Source organism: Cibotium barometz, chromosome 5 (genome assembly GCF_041138505.1).
Source record: "Cibotium barometz isolate CiBa-2024 chromosome 5, ASM4113850v1, whole genome shotgun sequence".
Classification (NCBI taxonomy): Eukaryota; Viridiplantae; Streptophyta; class Polypodiopsida; order Cyatheales; family Cibotiaceae; genus Cibotium; species Cibotium barometz.
In genome coordinates, this window is record NC_141050.1 from 51,094,409 (window position 1) to 51,117,908 (window position 23,500).

General features: G+C 49.2%; 1 protein-coding gene across 2 annotated transcripts in view; it reads left to right on the plus strand.

The window, feature by feature from the left end:
- The first annotated feature begins 205 nt into the window (after positions 1–205).
- Positions 206–23,500, plus strand: part of LOC147638612 (NAD(P)-binding Rossmann-fold superfamily protein) — a 55,709-nt gene continuing 32,414 nt past the window's right edge. For both annotated transcript variants that reach the window (XM_086798532.1, XM_086798533.1), the window contains exons 1-5: positions 206–408; positions 504–559; positions 691–724; positions 1,539–1,637; positions 1,739–1,887. In XM_086798532.1, coding sequence (XP_086654658.1) covers positions 339–408; positions 504–559; positions 691–724; positions 1,539–1,637; positions 1,739–1,887 — 408 coding nt within the window. In that variant the 5' untranslated portion in view covers positions 206–338. The remainder of the gene's footprint in view (positions 409–503; positions 560–690; positions 725–1,538; positions 1,638–1,738; positions 1,888–23,500) is intronic.

The window sequence follows — 23,500 nt, forward strand, 5'->3', positions numbered from 1 at the left end:
AACAACCCACTAGCATCACGTGTCCAAACATGCGAATAGAAAACTCCACTTTAATCGACGGCTTTATCCATCAAATCCGGAAATTCAAAATTCATTAATTATTCATCCGCACATAAAAACGTTTTGGCTGCTTATTTGCAACCAATGTATGATAAGAGAACCTATTGTGAAATTTGGATCAGATGGCCATACGTCAATAAATGTCCATAGTTCCCTTGTTTTACCTCTGAAAACTCAAACTCAAGTTTCAAAGGTGTGGATTAAAATGGGATTTCAAGCCCAATGAAGCATTTGGATTGCAGCACTGGCAATCTCGTTGAAAGAGATCAGTTTCCAGAATGGTCATCTTCCTGCTCCTCTTGATCTCTTTTGTGGCTTGGCTAGCCTATCGATTTGTAACTGCAGATGGTTAGTTCTTCAGCACAACCCTCTCCTTTCTTTTTCTTTCTGATACACCACCCTAATCTCTTTTTTAGCGTTTCTTTATGCATTATCATTTGCAGGCGATCTTACCCTACTGAGAAAGGGCCCTGCACGCCGCAGTGCTGTCGAAAACAAGGTCAAATTTGCCCCCTGTTTGCAACAATTATCTGCAGTGGACGGCCTCACCTGCTGTTTAAACAAGTTTAATTCTCTGCTAATCATGCTTATATGCCGAAGTAAAAGGTTTTTGTGCTGGGTTTTCCTCAGGTCGTATGGATTACTGGAGCAAGCCAAGGCATTGGTAAGCCATCTAACCTGCTGTAAGTATTGCACTTAGGGTTCGTCTTGGAGCAAGCTGAATACAGTAACAGAATTCGCCTTTAATTCTGATTATGCGATAACCATGACTAGTTTTGCTATTAACTGCCATCAGTCTCCTGTTGCGGTTTATTTGTACTGAACCCTTGGTCGACAGCTTTTTACACGTTCACTTGTATTATTTATGAAGTTAACAACCTTATTACTCACCCTCTTTGACTGTGCATTGATGACATACATGTTTGTACACACTGCAAACGTGTGTATACGTACACTCATGCATGTGTTTGTGTGTCTAAATGATATATGACTTCGTATGTATGCATCTAATGTGTACAGACTCTTATCTGTCATTATATATGTTTGGAGACAGAAGCGTGTGTGTGCGTGTGCTTGTGTGTGCAGACTTTTTCTATCATTGGAGATAGGAAAAGTCTCTCTCTCTGTGTTACTGTGTCTTTATCAATGTAAGCATGTTTGAAATATGTGTGCATATGTATGCATCTAATATGTAGAGACTTTTATCTGTCATCTATCAATATATACATTTGGAGGTTGAAAGCGGGCATGCATGCATGACAATATGTGTGTGTATGTATACATGATGTCGACGAACATTTATTCAACAAAACATAAAGTTTGGAGATATACAATGATGTGTATGCTTCTACATACATACACTGTACACACATATATGTACAGGCTTTTATCTATCATCTATCAATATATACAGGCTAGTTGCAATTTGTTCCGTCTCGACTCCTCAAAGTGTTTCATATTTGTTATATGTATTTCAGGAGAAGCTCTTGCAAAGGAATTTGCACAGCTAGGTGCAAAACTGATCCTTTCCTCCAGAAGGCCGGAAGAGCTGGAACGTGTAAAAGCTTCTCTCTCAGGTGAGTTTGCCATTTGTGTGAAGGAACCTTAGTTGTGCAGCTACAAAATAGAGCAAATACTTTGCAAAGGGAAAAGTGTAATGTGGTTATGGTGCTGTCAGGCCCGAATGTGCCAGACGGGGTAGTGGTTCTGCCTTTGGACATAGCTGCAGGTGTTGAAGTACTCCAAGAGGCAGTTACAAAGGCAGAGGCTGCTTTTGATGGTGCCGGAGTTCATTACATGGTGCACAATGCCGCTAATTCACGCCCTGTAAGTGCTCTGTCTCTTTCATCATCACCATGGATCACTGTCCTAAATAGTGAAACGAGGTCTTTGGGACTACGGATGCATTGAGCATGATGGCAGGCTATGGTCAGACACAGGAGGTTTTGTAGAAAGCTTCACAAGAAGAAGAGATGTGTTGTCTTGCATCAAAACTGTGAAGGAGGGCTACCCGAGGTGTCTGGATAATTATGGGAGTTAACATAGAGAGGCCAGAACGGTACTTCTGGCGGAGTAGGGGACTTTGGAGTTGTGGCAATTTTGTTTAGGCCTCATTTGCATAAGGTACTCACAAGGGTCAGATGGGATGAGGTGGCCCATCTGGCTAGGCTTTCAGATTTTTTTTTTCAACTGGCCTTTGGCCCAAGATCCTCCCAGAGTTACCAAATCTCGTTGGTAGACAGCTGCCCGTAGGTGCTTATTTATCCACCCATAGGCGATGCTGCGCACCAAGGGGGGTTTTGAACCCAGGACCTCTTAGTCCTAGGAAAAATCTTCACCTCTTGAGCTATCACCTCATTGGCAGGCTTTCAGATTTTTACACATTGCGGTGTATTATTTTTCAGTTGAGAAGTCGACTTTTGCATAGGACGTATTGTAAGATGTCCAGTGTATCCCTCGCTCTGTCGGATCCAACTCCGAATGTATCACTAGATTTGCATGTAAGTCATACATGTGTGGTAGCATCCCAATAGTCCATGCATTGAAGTCACCCAATAGGAGGATGTCTCCTTGTTGGGTGAACTTCACAATATCTACAAGAAGAGGGGCAAACGGACTCAATGAACATAGGGCATATCACTAGCTATGGCAGGAGCTTACTATAGATGGGTGGCATGCATGAGCCATTGATATGTAATGGGATGTCTTGTTGGTCATTGTCGGACAGCTTGACCTGCTTTGCATACGGTGGTGGCTTGAACTTAGTTGATGCCTCTACTCATGTGACAGATTGCAGAGTTTACCATCCTATTGGAGTGGATTGCATATATCTTATTTTCACCATCTCCCGTTCCCTACCATCACCACCTCACTATCTTCCCACCTCCACCTCAAATCCGCATCATTTTCATTGCATAACTAACCTCTATCATTCATGAGTCCACTGAAGCCAACTTCCCTTGCATCATTTGTTCCATCTCCAAGCCTCCCATGGGTTCTTAGCCTCGAAATGGATTGTATGATGATGAGTGCCGTGCCACATGGCTTCAGCTTCTCGAGAAAAGAGACGGATCTCTGCAAAATTTGCATGTAAAATTCAAAGATCTTTCCATTGCCTCACGTGCTGTGGCACACGGGCAGGCGGAGAGCCAACCCAAAATCCACACGACTTGTGCCAATTGATCTACGCTCCCGATGCGTGGTAGAAGATCTCTATTGCCTCAACAAATCTTTGAAGATTCCCCACATCTCTTGTTGCTGTGTCATGTGCGAACTTTGAGTCTAGCAGCTCCTCATATGCACGGATGGGGAGACACAATCCCTCTCTTGAGCTGAGAGAAAACTGCTCATGGACTCGGCAACAAATAGAAAGAGAGAGGGTGCAAGAGGGTAGCCTTGCCAAACCGAGTGCGAGAGGGGAAATCTGTCACCTTTAGCTCCCTGAATGAGAACTTGACTGTGAGAGGCCGAATAAAGTCCGGAAACACCACGGATCCATTCCTTTGGAAAACCCATCTGGCACATCGTGCCCTCTAGAAAGCCCCAATCAACTTTATCGTAGGCTTTCTCAAAATCCAGAAAGAGCACAATGAGATCCAACTGTTGCATCCTGGGGCTGAAGCTGTTGCCTCCTAGAAAGTGAAGATGATGTCCAGAATGCTCCGATCCTGAACAAAACCTGTGTGAGTATCATGAATCAAGTCGGGGAGGAAGGGCTGAAGTCTCTGGATGATGGCCTTGGCCAAAATCTTATAGGCAGTCCTGAGGAGGGTGATGGGTCTCCACTCCCGAATCTCCAATCTATCACCACCCTGCTTAGGACTCAAGTGTATTAGACCCTTTGAAAGCCTTTCTGGCATGGCACCCGTGGTCATAATTTCGTTGAAGGCCACTCTAAGGCTGCCTTCTATGAGATCCCAGTGATGATGGAGAAAAAAGGAGACTGGAAGCCCGTCTGCCCCTAGGCATTTACCTCTACGAAGAGCCAACAAGGCCTCCACGAGCTCCTCAACTGTGAAGGGAGTCAATAGGAAAGTCTGGAGAGTAGGGGAAACCACCTCTCTCACGTGTTGCTAGACCTGCTCTCACACATCCACCACCTGTAAGGATAAGGGGGCACCCGTGAGAAGGGATGTGGAAAAATCAGTGGCTATGGCTCTCACATTGGGGGGGGGGGGGTTCTCAAGCCTGTCTATGAGTACAAGTCTTAATCTTGTAACCTAATTGTGCTTAAGTCTATTGCACTTACTCATCAACATGAGTACACTTAGATTACACCCACCTTAGATTAATCCACTCTAATCACATTAGATTTAGTGTAGGCTAATCATCTTGCTCATGCACATGTTGTCCATGGATTTCAAGAGGAGATACCATCTCTCCACCTGTGGAGGCATGCAATCTCAAAGAAATCCCCAGTGACTCTATCTCCGGCCTAGGTCTAGAAGGAAGCTCTGGCATGGTATCTGTACTCCAACCCTACGCTTCTCTATGGATATTAGCTCTGTACGGGCGGCAACCAATTGATCCTCAATCCACGGGCTATCTGGGGAGCTCTCTTAAAGTTGCTGAAGAGAAGCAAGGCCTCGGGCGAATGCTCTTCTCTTACTCATGGAATCTAGTCAATCCGCTCTGAGCTGCCTCCCGCAGTAAACTCCTAATCTCACCAAGGCCTGCATCCAAGGTGTCTGTTGTGAGGTGGGAATACTATCCAAGGCCCTTGGTGCCTTGGGGGTATGCTAGCCCGCGCCAAGGAAATTGCATCTTTATGGGGATGAGGTGCAAGGGAGCGGCATAGCACGGACCCATGTTAGGCACATGTAGAAGCACTCACGCACCGGGTGCCATGTGCATAGTGTGTATCTACCGTGCGCTTCACGCACACAAGACTAGCTTCGAGGTTTGGGGAAGCTTGGAGCTAGGCAGGCTGAGTTAGGGATAGACTAACGGGCGGGCACCCTAGTATGGACGGGCGGGCGCCCAAGTATGTCATGTGCACAGTGTGTATCTACCGTGTGCTACACGCACACAAGACTTAGCTTCGAGGTTTGGGGAAGCTTGGAGCTAGGCAGACTGATTGTTGGCGAGCTGAGTTAGGGATAGACTAACGGGTGGGCACCCTAGTATTGACGGGCGGGTGCCCAAGTGTGGACGACCGATGACCGGCCAAGAGCCTATAAAAGGGTGGCCAAGGTTAGTTATTAGTTCATAGAGTCTTGCGTGTCTTTGTGAGAGCTCTATGGTCAGGAGCCTGGATCTAGTGCAGACGTGCACCTGCTTCATGCAGCCGAGGCCGACAGTAGTCTCGACTCTCGAGGCCCGCAAGGGTAGCTTCGTGGCGGTATGGGACGTCACGAGGTAGAGATTGGTCGGTACGTCCATCTAGTTAGCTCGGCTTGTGGCTCGGTGGGGACAACCAAGACTTGTGGGCTTGCCTACGGCTGTCAAGGTTGGGAGGTGAGTCAGGCCTACACCCCCTTCACGTTTGCTTGGTTAGTTTGCAAGTTTCGAGTCTTGTACCAGGAGCGTTCTACGAGGTGATCCTATGGGGATTTGACAGTGGTATTAGAGCAAGCCTCGGGAACGAGCAAATTGGTAGGTAGAGAAGATGAGGTCTAAGAAAAGGTATGAGTTCGAGAAGCTTGCTGTTTTTCTGTTTATACTGCTGTTTTTTCAATTTCAGCATGTTGCTTTTGCATCGTAGGAACCCGTGATGAAGGTGTGGTCTTGTATGGGTTGTTTGCTTTGCAAAGAGAAGGGCTGGATGTGTTTGCAACTGTATGAACAGTTTGAGAGAGGAAAAAGAAAAGGCCTGTTGGCTGTTTTTGTGAGAGAGAGAGAGAGAGAGAGAGAGAGAGAGAGAGTTGCCGGTTGTCGCTGTGTAGCATTTGTATGATTGATGTGTAGCCCACCTGAGTGACGACACCTATAAGTAGGCACGTTGGTACACACAGGTGGTACTCACAAGCAAGCGGGTAGACGTGCGCATCTGGTACACGTATGCAGGCAAGTCTTGCACGCAGGCTGGATGTACACGCAGGCAGCGCAGGTGCGCCGTGTATAAACAAGCACAGTCGGTCAGGTAGGCGCCCAGGCGTAGGGGCACGTGTATGCGCACAGCCGATTGCAGGCGCACGAAAACAGGCGTAAGGGTGGCAGGCGATGGGTGCTAAGGTACCGCAGAAATTAGCGCAAAGCATACGTGTGGTGATTTTTTTTTAGCTTTTGTAAGAAAAAAAAACCCACGCCACGTTTACCTTGCTTTTGTTTTTGCTGAATCTTAGTGAAAGGGTTAAAAAAAACCCAAGTATTGCTTTATAAGTGTAAAAAAGAAAAGAAAAGAAAAACAGACTATATATATATATATATATATATATATATATATATATATATATATAAAACACAAAAGCAAAAGCTAAGTAAGCTTTTGGGGAAGCCTATAAATTCCCCTTAAGTGGGCTTCTTGCCACACATCTCTCAAGCTCTCAAGCTCTCTAGCACTCTTATTTGTGCGAGATCAATCTTTTCTCTCATCTTGCCCTCTTCAAGATGTCGACCCAAGAATCCGAGTTGGAGGCCATTCCCGAACGTGAAGACCTGCCGGCTACGAAAGCCACCGATGGCGATCTTTTCGATGATTTTGTTTCAAAATTAGATTTCCAAGAGTTTAAAGTTGCTCTCGAAGCTTCTTCCTCGAAACGTCAAGCACAAATCGTCGCGCAGATGCAAGCTTTACAGTACTCCATCTCTTTGTTGACCACTACCCTATCTACTCTTTCAGGTATGGATACTTTGGCATCTGCTTTAGGCTCTAATATTACTCCGGAACAGCTTGGGGGGGCGAGCAAAAGCAGCGTACCAAGGATGCCTACATAAGTGGTAGGTCCATTTTTAGTTTCATCCATATGACGATGGCAAAAAGATCCAATTAACAGTAGGTTTCCTTTTAGGCAAAGCTTTGCTTTGGTGGAAAGAACTCAACCCTAAACCAACGACTTGGGCATAATTCGAAGAAGTCTTCAAGAAAGAGTTCCTCAAGAAAGAGGATGACTATGATATTGTTGCCCGGTTTGCTACTTTGACAATGACCTCGCAGAACCTCACTTATGAGGTCTATCTCCAGAAATTTAAGGACTTGCAGATGAAAACTACGAAGATGGATCCTACTACTCTTTTGGGTTTCTTCGTAGGCGGTTTACCCGACTCATTCTCTTTAAAGGTTAAAAACAACAAATGCAAAACTTTGGACGAGGCCATTCATTCCGCTCGTATCTATAATGATACAATGGTCTCTTCCAAGTCTAAACCCGTTATCGAGCAGGGGAACAAGCACAAAAGGAAGTTCTCCGCACCGATGGCTAGCACGACAGAAGGAAAGTCTTCGGACCAACCTTCGAAGAATTCCACTTCGATCCCAGCGAAGAAAAAACGTCTCCTTAAGGCCTTGAAGCTCAAGGAGGAGGGACGTTGCTTCATCTGCGAAGAAAGGACATATGCGTAACGAGTGCCCGAAGCAAAAGGGTACAAAGACCAACGCAGGACCCAAGCCAAAGGCAGCTAACCAGTTGTCTTTGACAAGTACGTCAGTTATTGTACTTTCTCGTCTTAGTTCATGATTGTGTGTTCAACTCTAAAGTTTTTGACGTGCATGATCTTCTCCGAGTTTATGGAGAAGTGAATGGCCATAGAATCCTCATTCTTCAAGACCTTGGCAGCTCACACAATTTTGTTAATTGGGTCTTGACACAACACCCAGCGATCATACCTATGAGGTACGCCTACCTGCGGGTCGGCAAGTATGGGATCGAAAGGTGGAGACGCTACCGATCCGGATTCAAGACTACAAAGATACTCTAGAATGCTATATTATGCATCTAGAGCATGTAGACTTGTTATTAGGGATTGAGTGGTTTAAGACTCTTCAAGTCCAGATAGATTGGTCTAGTCATACTTTTTCTTTTGAACATAGGAACACCTAGTATAGTATCTTAGGTGATTGTATACATCCCTCTTAGAGACCTCTTGTACATACAGTTGATTTTGGTAATATAATGGATTCTTCTTTGTATATTGCTTTCCATTGTGTCTTGATTCCACTTTCTTCATTTCTCATAGCTACTATGGATGTCAATGAATTAAGTGTGTTTGAAAGCAAAGAATTAAAGAAGATACTTGATTTGTTTCAAGATGTATTTCCTAAGGAACTGCCATTGGGCTTACCACCCGAAAGAGCAGTAGATCATCGTATTGACCTAGTCCCTGGTGCTTACTCTGTTAGTATTCCACCATACAGGATGAGCCAAGCTGAGAAAGATGAGTTGGCCAAACAACTCGAAGATTATTTAAGGATGGGCCAGATCCGTCCAAGTAAATCACCTTGGGATGCACCTGTGTTGCTTAGGAGAAAGAAGGACAACACCTAGAGAATGTGTATAGATTACAAGAGATTGAACAAGCTCACAATTAAGAACCGTTATCCTCTCCCTAGATTAGATGACCTGATTGACCGATTAGCCGGAGCGAAATATTTCACAAAGATAGATTTATGTATTGGCTATCACCAGATACGCATTTATGAAAGGCATGTCCTTACCCACTGGGGCATAAAAATATCGGGAGTGCGTCTGAAAAGGTGCAATGCTGTAGCTCCCTTGATGGTCAGGGTGAGTGCTATCTAGGTCCAAAGATGGACTGCATGTGTCCAGCCAAGTCTCCATTTGGTTATTCTACACCACACATAAGGAAGTGTTCAGATTTTTTTATTTAATGCAAGTTTGAACGAAGAATGCTAGTATGTACAGGCATGACGGAAATAGAGCTAATAGATTCGATAGATGAATTGCCAAAAAGTAGCTTTTGTAGCATGATAGCTCTTTCAAGAATGAGTTTGCTTTTGGATGTAACATTATGCAAATTGTTTGTGGGGTGTTGACGTATGGCACAGGTTTCTTTTTGTTGGACTCAGTTTCTCGTATTACCTTTTGGGTTAACCAATGCTCCAGCCACTTTCCAAGCAAATGATAAACGATCTTTTTCGTGAACATTTGGAAAAATTTGTGGTTGTGTTCCTGGATGATATTTTGATATATAGTCGTACTCTTGAGGATCACGTTAGACACCTCATGATTGTCTTAACTATTTTAAGACAGAATCGACTATATGCTAAATTAAGTAAATGTGAGTTTTTCATGACAGATATCATTTACTTGGGACACAAGATCACTAGAAATGGATTGAGCATTGAATTGTTTTTCTTCGGAAATCTTTGCGGGAGTACTCTCAGCTCACACTACCGATAACCGACTTGTGGAAAGGTCATGGACGTAAGTCGAATCAACCTATCACTTGGAATAACGATCTGGATATGGCCTTCAGACTTTTGAAAGATAAAGTCAAGGAAGCATCTATCTTAGCATTACCCGATCCTAGTCGGCCTTATGTTCTTGAAACTGATGCCAGTGACTATGCAATCGGGCTGCTCTATTTCAAGATGGTAGACCTGTTGCTTTCGAAAGTAAAAAGCTAGACGACACTCAATTTCGTTGGCCAACCCTTGAGAAAGAGCTTTATGCTGTCATTCACGCTCTCAAGGTTTGGAGACATTATTTATATGGCTCCAAGTTTGTGGTATTGACTGATGATAAGTCAATCAAGTATGTGTGTGATGTCGATGATTTGAGAGGAAGGAAAGCTCGATGGGCTGAATTAATGCAAGATTTTGATTTTGAGATTCGTTATAGAAAAGGGTCCATGAATAGCGTCGCAGATGCGCTTAGTCGAATTAGAGAGGTGAATACTTTGTCGTTCATCGAGATTTCTACTAACTTATTTCAGTCATTGAGAGGGCTTTGCAGGACTGATAATTATTTTGGTCCATTTTGGCAGAAGATCCAGGACGGGAGCTCATTGATTGACCAAGACTTAGTGACTGAGCAGCCTACCATTTAGGCTGCAGGAGGTCAGATTCGGAATGGTTTTTTTTTTCCCCGGAAAAACGATTCTTCTATTAGTTAATGAGAAAACGCCATAAGGCTACAAAGCTCACCTCGCAAGGAGGGATAAAAACACAGTGAACACCTGAGCTCCACTCCCGTGGCTGGCCGCTCTCTGGGGGGGGGCTACCTAGTAGTACATGTGGGAGGTGAGAAAAGCCAAACTGGAGGCCTATAGTGCCAAGTGACATCCTCGCCCCTCGCGGTGAGGAAAGGGCCAGGCTGCCACGTGCGGAGGAAAGCCTTGCGGCGCCCTCTCATGCGGGCCGAGTCGCCCTGGAGTTTCCCCCAGTGTCCTCTCAAGGTGTGAATGATGTCCACCCAGAGGGCCTGTATGACCTCCGCCGGTGGAGTCGCCTGGCGGTCAATGGCCTCCTTGCATCGGGCTCTCCAAGCCGTCATGCTGCTGATCATCTCCCATCTGTGCCCGACCCCCTCCTGAGGGGCTGCCGAAGAGAAGTCTGGCGTCGGAACCACCGCCATCGCCCTGTCAGAGACTTGGATGGTCGCACTGCCAGGGACGTCCTCATATCCAAGGGCCGGGCTGCTGTCCGTGGCCCAAGCCACCGCACCCCACGTCACCAGCATCTCACCTGGTGAGCCTGCAAAAACCATCCTGAGAGCGCGCTGCCAGACCTGCTGTGCCTGTGGGCAATCCCATAAGCAGTGCTGCTGCGACTCCTGTGCATGGCCGCACCGAGGGCAGGACGCTGGGTGTCTGCCAAAAGCTAGCCAAGCCCCCACAGCCAGTCCTCTATGCGCTGTGAGCCAGAGAAAAAGCGTCACCTTCCGGGGTCGGAAGCTGGCCCAAAGGCGCTGCCAGAAGTGTTGGGGTAAAGGCGTTATGCCCACCCTTATAGTGTGTACAAGCCCATAAGTTATAGTACATAGTACACTTAGTACATTTAATGTACTAAGTGCACTATGTGTACTAGTGCAACATACATGTGTGATAGGGGAGTCACACACTCATATCATTATGAGTTGACTTATCCCCACAACTCTCTCTCTCTCTCTCTCTCCCTTGTTTCTCTGTGTATGTCTCCCACATGACCAAACCCTAATTCTCCCACATCAACTGGTATCAGAGCCCTGGAGCAGTCGTACTGGTCGTGCTGAATTCTGATCTGAGGGTCGCCTTGTTCTTTTTTTGGTCGCCTTTCTTTGATGTGGGAGAATTAGGGTTAGGTCATGTGGGAGACATACACAGAGAAACAAGGGAGAGAGAGAGAGAGAGAGAGTTGTGGGGATAAGTCAACTCATAATGATATGAGTGTGTGACTCCCCTATCACACATGTATATTGCACTAGTACACATAGTGCACTTAGTACATTAAATGTACTAAGTGTACTATGTACTATAACTTATGGGCTTGTACACACTATAAGGGTGGGCATAACGCCTTTACCCCAACAACCTCCCACTTAAAGGCAAAGTGCCCTTAAGTAAAGGAAAAGAAAAAATCAGCATGTACATGATAATATACAAGGCCATATCAAGGCTGAAACTGGCCTCATCCAATGCCCATCAAGTGTCTGCAATGAGCAAACCGCTCCGGAGGCAAACTCTTTGTCAACAGATCAGCCGGGTTGTCATCCGTATGAATCTTAACAAGCTGAATTTGCTTGTTCTCTATCACCTCTCTGATGAAGTGATACTTCACATCCACATGCTTCGTCTTTGCATGAAAGACAGGATTCTTTGCCAACTGGATGGCACTCTGACTGTCACAATGCAACAATGGAATATCCCCTGTATAGCCCAAATCAACCACTAACCGAGATAGCCATAATGCCTCCTTGCAAGCCTCTGTGGCTGCAATATACTCGGCCTCTGTAGTAGATAAGGCTGTGCACTTCTGCATCCTGGATATCCATGACACAGCACCTCCTGTGAATGTAAACACATAACCGGTAGTAGACTTCCGGTTATCTGGATGACCGGCATAATCCGAATCCGTGTAACCATGCACTAATGCATCCTGTTTGCCAAAACAAATGCACATATCCTGTGTGCCCTTCAGGTATCTCATGACACCTTTCACTACTTCCCAATGCTTCTTGCCAGGGTTGGCCATGTATCTAGAAACCACTCCCACTGCAAATGCAATGTCCGGCCTAGTAGCAACCATGGCATACATGAGACTGCCACATGCTGAAGCATACGGAATCTTGGCCATATCAGCCCTGTCTCTATCCGACTGTGGGCTGTCCATAGCACTGAGTTTCACATATGGAGGCAAAGGAGTACTAGTCTTCTTCCCCCCGTCCATATTGAACCTCTGCAAAACTTTGCCAATGTATTCCTTCTGAGACAAATACAACACATGCTGATTTCTGTCCCGAAGTATCCGCATACCCAAAATGTGATTTGCATCACCCAAATCCTTCATATCAAAGGTTTCATGCAGCCTCTTCTTCAAGGAATCCATCTCTTTACGAGATTTCCCGGCAATCAACATATCATCAACATACAAGATGAGGATCAATAGACTGCCATCCAAAGCTTTCTTGGTGTATAAGCAGTGATCTATGTCACTTCTCCTGAATTTTTGAGATTTCATGAATGTATCAAATTTATGATACCATTCTCTTGGTGCCTGTTTGAGCCCATAAAGACTCTTTTTCAGCTTGCATACAAGCTTCTCCTTTCCACTTACTGCATAACCCTCTGGCTGCTGCATATATATCTCCTCATGGAGATCACCGTGAAGAAAAGCAGTCTTCACATCCATCTGAATCAAGTCCAGATCATCATGCGCAACCAAAGCCAACACAGCTCTAAGTGTGGTCATTTTGACCACTGGAGAGAAGATCTCATCAAAGTCCACACCATATTCCTGCTTGAAGCCCTTAGCCACTAACCTGGCTTTGTATCTTGGCTTTGCATCTGGTGCAACTTTGAGCCTGTAAACCCACTTGCATGGCAAAACCTTCTTGCCTGCAGGCAAAGGCACCAACTTCCATGTTCCATTTTTATGCAGAGAATCCATCTCTGACTTCATGGCACGCTCCCATAGAGCCTTGTCTGCCCTCTGTAAAGCCTCTTTATAACATGAGGGCTCCCCACAGTCAGTAAGCATCAAGTAGTCAACCCCTGGAACAAACTTGTCAGGGGCTCTGGAGGGTCTAGTGGACCTCCGTACCCAATGACCATCATTTGCAGGTTGCTGTCCAGCCTGCATATCACCCATTGGTGGCTCCTGTTCCATGCCATAAGGCTGAAATGTCATGCCCGGTATCTCCTCCAACTGTGGTATATCCATAGGGATATCTTCTGCCATCTCTGGCTGTCCATTTGGACCATTTTCAGCACCATTTAAGGGCTGGTTTTCCTGCTGTAATGGCTGATTTACAGCCCTTTGTTGTTGTCCATGATGTCCATCATCATCAAAGATGACTCTGCGAGGCTCCTGTTGCCTTGCAGGCTCCTTATACATGCATGTTTCATAAAAAATGACATCATTGCTAAGTATGATCTTTCTATTCATGGGATCCCAAAGTCTATACCCCATTTCACCTCTGTCACCATATCCTAGGAATATGCATTTGTGAGACTTAGGATCAAGTTTGGTGCGCATTTCCCTGCGTATGTGCACGTACGCAACGCAACCAAACACTCTCAAGTGCTTGTATGACGGAGGCTTCCTTGTCCATACTTCTTCTGGCACTTTCCCACCAAGCCTCGTGTTAGGTGACCTATTTATAAGGTGAACGGCTGTCATAACAGCTTCAGCCCAAAAACCATGAGGTAATGCAGCATGTGACAACATAGAACGGACCTTCTCCTGTATGGTCCTGTTCATCCTCTCTGCTGTCCCGTTTTGTGGAGGATCATAAGGAGTAGAGAGCTCCCTCTTGATGCCTTTAGCATCACAAAAGTCCTGAAACTGTTTGGACATGTACTCTCCACCATTGTCGGAACGCAAAGCCTTCAGTGTTTTGCCAGTTTGATTCTCAACAAGAGCAACAAACTTCTGAAACACTGAGAATGTATCACTCTTCAAACGAAGAGGATAGACCCACACCTTGCGTGTGGCATTATCAATAAAAGACACAAAGTATTTTGCCCCTCCCAAAGAAAGCTGAGGCATCTCACATACATCTGTATGCACAAGCTCTAACTGAGCATCTTTCTGTCCAAGAGCTTTCTTGTGGGGGCACTGTAGTTGCCTACCATATATACAATGCTCACAAAATTGAAAACTTGAAAACTTTAGAGAAGGCAAGTAACCCAAACGAGACAATTGCTCCATTCCCTTGACACTCATGTGTCCCAACCGGCTATGCCACATAGAGATTTCCGGCAGCTCGGTTGCATTTACATTAGCATGGTGACAAACACCTGCATGCATAAAGTAAAGAGTGTCCACCTTAGAGCCTCTGGCAACAACCAGTGAGCCCTTACTAATTTTCCACTTTCCACTACCAAATGTGGTAACATAATCAGCATCATCAAGCTGTCCAGTAGAAAGCAGATTCTTCTTGATCTCAGGCACATGCCTGACATCATGGAGCATAAGCTGTGAGCCATCTGAAAACACAAGCCTCACATCACCTCTGCCAAGAATCTTGCATGCATGGTTATCACCCAAATAAACCACTCCTTCATTGCCAGCAGTATACCTGACAAACAAGTCTCTGCAACCTGTGACATGAAAGGAGGCACCTGAATCAATGATCCATGAGTGCATACCATGACCACCTGTAAGAAGTGAATGGGCATCAAGTGAAGACGTAAATAGGACCTCATCCTCACTGCCACCTGCATGTGACACATTGATTTCTTCAATCTTGACTCCACTTTTGCCCTTTGGCTTTACATCTTTGGCTTCATCCTTGTCTTTGTCTTTGCCTTTTCCCTTTTCCTTTTGATCATTTTTCCATTTGTAGCATTGCTTTTTAATGTGTCCCTTTTTGCCACAATAATGGCATTCCAAATCCTTTTTGGAGCGAGACTTGCTCCTTCCCGTTTCTTAGCTTTTCCCCCTTTGCTGGGATCTCCCACGTGCATTCATTGCATTGGACTTTCCAACAGAGTTGTTTTTCCTGTTCATCTCTTCTTGAAGAAGAGCACCCTCAACATCTGCATATGACAGCATAGCATGCGAATTGCTAGTGGCTGTCCTGAATGTGTCCCAACTCTCTGGCAAAGTGCATAACAAAAAAGTGGCTTTGAACTCATCGTCCATTGCCAACTTTTGATTAATGACCTGGCTGACAATACCATTAAACTCATTTAGATGGGCTGTCATAGATGTCCCTTCCTTCATCTGAAGACCTATGAGTTTCTTCAACCAATACACTTTGCTTGAGGCACTTTGTTGGGCATACAAGTCCTGCAATCTCTGCCACATTCCCCAAGCTGTCTTCTCTTCACGAATGCTGAAAAGTAATGAGTCTGACACAGACAACATGATAGTAGATCTTGCCAGCTCATCCATATCTTCCCACTCTTCAGCAGTAAGAGAAGCGGGCATTACACCCCTTTCTTTGATAGGCTTGTGTTGCTTTTTCTGGAGCAACACATTGTAGCACTGGGTTTGCCAAATATCATAATTATGCGAGCCTTCAAGCTTCTTGATGTGAAGCAATGAAGAGCTCTCACCTGTGGTTGCCATAGCAAAATGCAACCTGTCAATGCCTGACTCCCTGCAAAATGTGCAAACACTGCACCAAAAGCACACAAAGTGCTCACAGTTATTCTCCCAAGCTTTATCTCCCACTGCGGAAGCAAGAATGCAACTTTTCTCCCACTGTATGTGATGAAAACACCAAAATCTGGTTGCTGCAGATTTTGGACAGCACCTTAAATGTGCTCTTTTGCCCTTCCAAAGTACTGTACAACAGTACCAAGTGCTCACCAATGATGTACCAAACCTGTACCGGCAAGTACAGCAGCTGAAATTGAACCTTTTGGTCACTCAAAACAGTGTACAGCCATGCCAGAACTTGCACAAAGCTGTGCCAAATCTGTACTAGCAGGTACAATAGCAATAAATGCTCTTTTGGCTGTCCAAATGAGTGAAAATCAGACTTTTACAGTCCTGTACACTGCATACAACAGTCCCGAACAGAAATTGGGCAAAAGCCCCTTGACTGCAAGCTGACTTTTGAGGATTCAAGGCATAAATGTCTTGCCTGCTGCTTTGCCAAGCTCAACAAGCATTCAAATTTGAAAAGCCCCTTGATTTAAGATCAATTTCTGATCATACATGGTACATTGACGCACATGAAGGCATCCAGAGTGTTCACGATGCTTCCCCCTGGCCACATATACATCCAAATAATGAAAGCCCCTTGATTTACAGGCACATTGAGTGCTTGTAAGACATCAGCACATTTTCCACAGCATCAAATGCGATTGCCTGCATGCAAATCAACCAAATCGGCACAAAAGCCCCTTGATTTGCACTGCAATTTGCTGCAATTTTGCCCAAATGTGCGATTTTTCACATCATACAGCATGTATGAGTGCTTAATTGCACAATTACATCAAAAGCCCCAAATTTCGACATCCAATTTCCTGCAAATTGATCCTGATTGTGACCAATTTCCTGCAAATTGATCCTGATTGTGACCAATGTCACCCAATTTTGCCAATTTTGCTCAAAATTGAGCAATTCGACAACTGTATCTGCTCAATTGTTGATTGTACTTGCTCAATTGCAAATTCCCAAAAAAAAATTGAGGAAAATACCTTGTAATTTTCTGATTTTTTTTTTCTCTGATTTGCAGGCGGGTTTTGTTGTTGCAGGAAAAGGGGGCTTGATGATGAAGCTGCTGTAGCTGATGTACGGTTGGCTGCCTGCTATGAAGCTCTCATCTTCAGCATACAAGTCCTGCAATCACTGCCACATTCCCCAAGCTGTCTTCTCTTCACGAATGCTGAAAAGTAATGAGTCTGACACAGACAACATGATAGTAGTTCTTGCCAGCTCATCCATATCTTCCCACTCTTCAGCAGTAAGAGAAGCGGGCATTACACCCCTTTCTCTGCCCAGCCAGTAGCGTGGGCTGCCCAACAGCCACGAGGTCTGGCCAGGCACTGCTCCTTCCACGCAAGCTTCAGCAGATTAGGCCCCGGCGGGTTTCACACCTCCGCAGCTGAAGCCAGACACGCCGTCACCAATCTTCTGGGGCAGCACGGGCGGCCTGCTGCGCAAGGCGCAGGTGGAGGAGTTCTACGTGAACACGTGAAGGAGTCGGCTGGCCACCTAGGCGAGTGGCGAAGGCAGCAGCCGTAAGCGTGGAAGGTCGCAGGCTGGGCGTGAACGAAGGCAGCAAAGCGAGCGAATACACAGGCGACGCACACCTCGTGGCTTTACGCCTGCAGCAGCCAAGCGGAACAGGCATCTTGCACCTTGTGCCTGCGACTGCCCTCTTGAGGCCTGCGCGAACCCAACGCGAAGAGCTTCCTTCCAAAGGACCCATACTGCACGCTTCTGGGCAGACTTCGTAGACCAGAAGCCTTACGCGTGTTCCGTGAAAACCCAAGTCGACAAGGATGCCTTGGCTGTGGAAAAAGGTGGAGAAAAGGAATTCCGAGCACTTCATAATCGCTACGAGTTTCTCAGAGTTGTATACACGCAGCACAGTAGTCCCTAAGAAAGGCAGGGGAGAGCCCCTGTCGCCGCCAATGCTCGGCCGCCGCCGGGGTGCTCGCTATCCTGTGCCTCTGAATCCGCCGCCCCAGCCTCGCTGTGTACTGAAAAAAGGGGATGCCTGGGCTGGTGGGGGCCGAGTAGGGATCTCGCCAAAACCACTCACCTGGATCCCACTGAAGGCGAATAAGAGGCCTGCTGTCCCAAGCCCATAATCTCCAAGAACAGTCCTCCCCTATCGAGGCCGGTGAGGGGTCTACATGCCACTGTCTCTGATGAAAGCCGACCACCCGCACCCTCTGAAGAATACAACCCTGGAGCCCATCCAAATCCAGTCGTGTCCTCTGAAGCTGGCCACCCTCTCCCACCTCGAAAGTGAGTGGGGCGACTCTCTCCGCTGTGCCGCAGACCGGTAGAAGGATCTCATGCCGAGTAAAGACACCCATCCACTGTGGAGGTGGAGGGTCCTGTACTGGGGTCCGCCACTCCCGAGGGATGGCTGCCTCAATGTCCTGTCTCATCGACTCTCTGCCCCTCATCCCACTGAGTCTCCTCTCCTGAGCCTCTAGAGGCAGCTGCTGAAAACATATCCAGTCGTCTAGGGACTGGGCTGGGCCGGAGCTCAATGGGCCCCACGACACGTGAGGCCGCAATCCAACCATATGGCCGCTGGGAAGTCGAATCAAGGGGTTCCAGATCAATGGCTGCCTCAGGCGCTCCTCATCGGTGCCCGGGGGCGTCTGGAAGAGTGACGGCCTCAGATGCGCCCAGGCCCTCAGAAGGCTAGCTGCAAAACGCTCCTCAAAGCCAAGGCCTACTCCTCTGGATCGCTGCTCTGTAAAGATCCACCTGATGCTGGGGGTCTAGGGGCCGCTAAGAGAAGGAGTGCGGCTGAGCATCCTGGAAACAAGAAACTCCTTCCACGGCTCAGCGCGCCTGGCAGGAGGCCACGAACTACCAACTTGCCAAGCAAAGCTCGGCTTTGGCAAATAGGATCAACAATGCCCAGGCCGCCTCTCTCCCTCGGTTGAGTGATCACAGCCCATGCCACCTTGGCCCTGGCGGGCCGCCCGTCGCCACCGGACCAAAGAAAGTTCCTGATGAGCCTCTGCACCTGGCCAATGCACGCCCGCGAGAAGGCCCAGCAAGAAGTGATGTACCACATGGTAGCAAGCAGAACTTGGTTGGCCACAACTACTCGGCCAGCCAAAGATAAACGAGCGGTACTCCAATACAGAAGCTTCTTCCGAATGCTCAGAAGAAGGGGGGCTATCTGCTGCTCCGGAGATATGTCAATGCCCACGTAGCATCCCAAATAACGCACTGTAGTGCCGGGGGGCAGCCACTGAAAACCATCAACTGGCCTCCAAGTCGGGGGGGGCATAGAACTGACCCACAACCCACACGACTTGTGCCAGTTGATCAAAGCACCCGAAGCTCTGCAAAACCTGTCCATGGCTGAGGCGAAGCGGCGGAGGTTCTCCTCACCTCCCTGAAGATAGACAGCAGTGCGCAAACTCCGAGTCTAGGAGCTCCTCCGAGGTGCGGATGGGAAGCTGGAGGCCCCGCAAACCTGTATCCTGTGCCGTCAAAAAAGTGCTCATGGCCTCCGCCACAAAAAGAAAAAGAAAGGGCGCCAAGGGGCACCCCTGCCGCACCGAGCGCGAGAGCTGGAACCTCTCTCCGCGCACGCCCTGTATCAGCACCTGGCTATGAGCCGATGTGTAGAGTGCAGAGACCCCACGGATCCACTGAGGGGGGAAGCCCATCCTCTCCATAGTGCCTTCCAAGAAGGCCCAGTCCACCCGATCATATGCCTTCTCGAAGTCGAGAAGGAGCACTGCCAGATCCTCCTGCCGAAATCTAGCCAAAGCCGTAGCCTCCCAGAAAGAGAAAATGTTATCCAGAATGCTCCTATCCTGGATGAAGCCTGTCTGCGTGGAGTGGATGATGTCCGGAAGGTGAGGCTGAAGCCGCCTGCTGATCGCCTTAGCTAGGACCTTGTAGGCCGTGCCTAGCAAGGTGATCGGTCTCCACTGTCTAATCTCCAGTCTGTCTCCTCCCTCTTTGGGGATCAAGTGAATCAACCCCTCTGCCATGCTGTCCGGCATGACTCCCGACTCCATAATCTCCTGGAATGCCAATCTGAAGCCCCTATGTAATAGGCCCCAATACCTCTGGAAGAAAGCCACTGAGAGACCGTCCTCTCCTGGGCATTTGCCCCGAGGTAATGCCTGAAGAGCCTCCTCCAGTTCCGTATCCGAGAAGGGGGAGAGAAGGGAGTGCTGCAAATGGGCCGGCACAACCGGTCTCGTGAAGCTCCAGACTGCCTCCCGAGCCTCTCACCCTGTCATCTGCTGGCTCAGCAGAGAGAAGATCCCTGTAAAAATCTGTGGCTATCGCCCGAACCCTGGGGGGATCCACCACAACCTGGCCATCAGCCTGTCGAAGACGCCTGAGACCCTCTCGTCTGAAGCGAGGCCCTGTCGCCTCAAAGAAATCTCGAGTCACTCTGTCTCCAGCCTGTCCCCAAAAAGAAGCCCGAGCATGGAATCGGAACTCCACCCTCCTCTCCTCGATGGATCTGATCTCAGTGCGAGCTGACTCCATCTGCTCTGAGATCCAAGGGCTCGTAGGATCCCTCTCCTGGAGTCTCTAGAGGGACGCTAGACTCCTCCGTAGGCTCCTCTCCTGCTCTCTGAAGGCCTCCAGACGGTCCAAGGCAGCCTGTCTGAGCATCCGACTGATCTCCTGCAAGCCATTGGCAAGATCGCTGGCTGCCGTTCCTCTCCTGAACTGCAGCTCCTGCCAGACCTGCTCAACTCTGATCGCAATCTCGGGCTCCTCTATGAGACAATCTGGAATCCGGACGCTCTGGCCCCGCTCTCCTCTCGTAGGGTCCTCGATCTGGAGAAGCACTGGAAAGTGGTCTGAAAACGAGGAGCCTGCAAGTATGCCCACAGTGCCACCTCTATCACAAGCCCACTCATCAATGTAAAACCTGTCGATGCGGGAAAGGTTAACTCCTGTGGCCCGTCTATCCGAGCGCGAAAAAGATAGACTCCCCTGCAACCTGCCAAACTCCGGGAGAGTCCACGGATCCTGGCCTCTCACCTGCAGCACTAGTTCCTCCCAGGCAGCGAGCTCCGGCCCATGAATGGTCTCCTGGCTGCCCCCCATCCTGTCCTCTGCATCCTCCAGCATGTTGCAATCCCCTCCTAGGCACCAGTGGTCTGCCAAGGGGAGGGACTGCCTAATGGTGCTCCAGAACTCGGCTCTCCCGGTCGCCCCATTAGGGGCGTAGAAGTTGAGGAAGCCAATGCGGTCTTCCCCAACCCGAAGGATGATCCACTGCGCTCGACCCTGGACCAGAGTGCCAGAGTCCACAACCTCGGATAGAAGCTGCTCGCTGACTGAGATGCATGCTCCACCCTGGTTCCCCTGGGAGCCATATGCCGGTGACCAAAAAGTGTGACTCCTGCCTGGCAAGATCTTCCTGCAGGTGCGGGTACGCCCGGCAGAAAGGTGGTGCTCCTGGATGAAAAGGATATCTATGGGTCCTCCAACGAGAGCCCTCTGGATCTCCTGGCGAAGTCTGCCCCGACCAATGTAGCAGCGATGTCCACCGAGACCCTGGATGTTCCATGAGAGGATCCTCATGGATGAGCTATGGCAAGTGAAGCAGCCGCCACTGGCTCACCCCTCTCAGCCGGCCCGGATGATCTGCCCTCCACTCTGTGAGTCTTGGGCGCCGGCTTGGAGGGAGAATAGTCACTGTCTGTCCGGGTGCGGAGTCTCTCCAAAAAAAGGGTGACCTGTCTTTGTGTCCAGCCCCACTCCGCCTTCGCCCTGTCCAGGGCATAGGCGTGAGACCAATCCTCTGCATATATGTATCTAAAGGTCGGCTGCACCCTCGGGGCGGCATGGAGGAGAATCAGTAGCACCGCCTCAATTGAGGTGTGGACCGGATCCGCCCGCCAATCTCCTATACCAAACAAGCTCATGCGGGCTGAGTGTAATCGGGTCTGCAGTAGGTCCGTGAGCCCCAAGTCGCTGAAGTGGTGAGAAAACTCCAGTATCTGATCACGCAAAACTTCCTCTACAGAGTTGCAATCCCATGCTGTGTCTGGGGCAACACTGAGAGGAAAGGAGAAGGCCACCATGCTGCTCACCACTGAAGGAGAACGAGAGGGATGGCACACCACGCAAACTCGCAAGGGCGCGACCAGTGTCTCGAACGGGCCAGCATCCAGCTGGAGGCACCTGAAAAAACCGTAATCCACTGGTAGCCCCATCACTCTGTCGCGGGGGCCCCCCAGGGGAGGCTGGAGAGAACTCTGTGGCGGGCGAAGCTAGGATCGCCATCTCCACCGGCCCGGAGTGGCGGTGGAACAGCCGCTGGACTGAACTCTGGCCTACCCAGCTGCGCTGCCCCGGGGCAGTGGGTGGTCTGGCGAAGTATCCTGGAGAGGCCGAGGGAGGGATGGGGGCTCGCGGCGAGGAGGGGGGAGAGCGAGGAGAGGATGGAGAGGCATCTGCCAGAGGATAGGTGTCAGGGGGGGCCGTCGGGGGAGGCGGGAGGGGGGGGGCTGGGGGGGGGTGGAAGGAGTGCTCTCCGGGTGAGGGGAAGGGGAGCCGGGGGTCGCAGAGTGCGGCTCGGGATCCTCAGGAATCTGCTCCAAGGAGGGGGCGGGGCCCCCCGCGGGGGGAGGCGGGAGCGGGGTCTCCACATGGGAGGCTCCACCAGCGGCCTCCAACGGGCACTGAGTTTGAATCCTCGTCCATCGGGGTGGGACCTGCTGGCCGCCTATCCCTGACTGGAGCATAAGTGCGGGTAGGTGCCTGTACGCCAGCCGGAGTCGCCTGTGCTGCCTGCTGGCGTCTGCGACGGTCCCTGCGGGCCGGGCGTTTCCGCCGGCGAACCTCCTGCCATCCGCCAGCCTCCTGGGTCTGCGCGGCATCCTCCGCCGGGGCCTGCTCGTCAGATGATGGCGCCTGCTGTGGCGAGCCAGGGATGTCCGGTCTCTGAGGTGGATGGCCACCACTCGGGTCTCCTGCAAGGGGTCCAGAGGCGGCATAGCGTGAAGGATGAACCCCCTTGCGGGGACAGGCGCGTGCGAGATGGCCCATCTCCCGACATGTGTAACACTGGCCGGGGAGGCCTGAATACTCCACGCGCTGTATCAGATGTCCTCCAGAAAGACAAGGGAGGAGGATCGTCTTCGGGAGGGACTCCGGTGACGGAACCACAACACGAATGGCCGGGAGTCCTGCTGCCCGAGCAATCACTGAAGCCGCTGTCTGAGGCGTCTCCACCACCTGTCCGAACGCCTTGCCAATGGATGACAAGAGGGGCAAGTACTCCCTACGGAGTCCAGGAAAGCAGATAGTGACGGGGAAACCTGTCGCGCCTGCTAGCGGGTCAGAAGCGGGGTCGAAACCATGAGTCCATCGCGCCAGGAACGCCTGGGATGAGCGGAGGGCAATGGGGCTCCGAGCCAGCACCATCTGAGCTGCCTGGGGGGACTCGAAATCCACCTGGTAGTAGCCACGTCCCAAAAAATCTACGCTGACGATCTTGGCGGGCACGCCAACAAGGTTGCCTTGCGGAAGGTCGCGAAGCTCTCTCCGCATCGGACGGCTACCCACTATCTTGCAGACCAAGGAGGAGGCCTCAAGAGCGGATACTGTGGAAACAAACAACTGAAGATCTTCAGCTGTAAACTCCAGACGGAGACCGGAATCGGCAGGGGTAGTCGGAGCGGCTTCCATGGAGTCCTCCAGAGGGAAAAGGCCAGAAACCGGGGTCACCAACGGGAGGGACACAGCCCTGCGAGGAAAAGG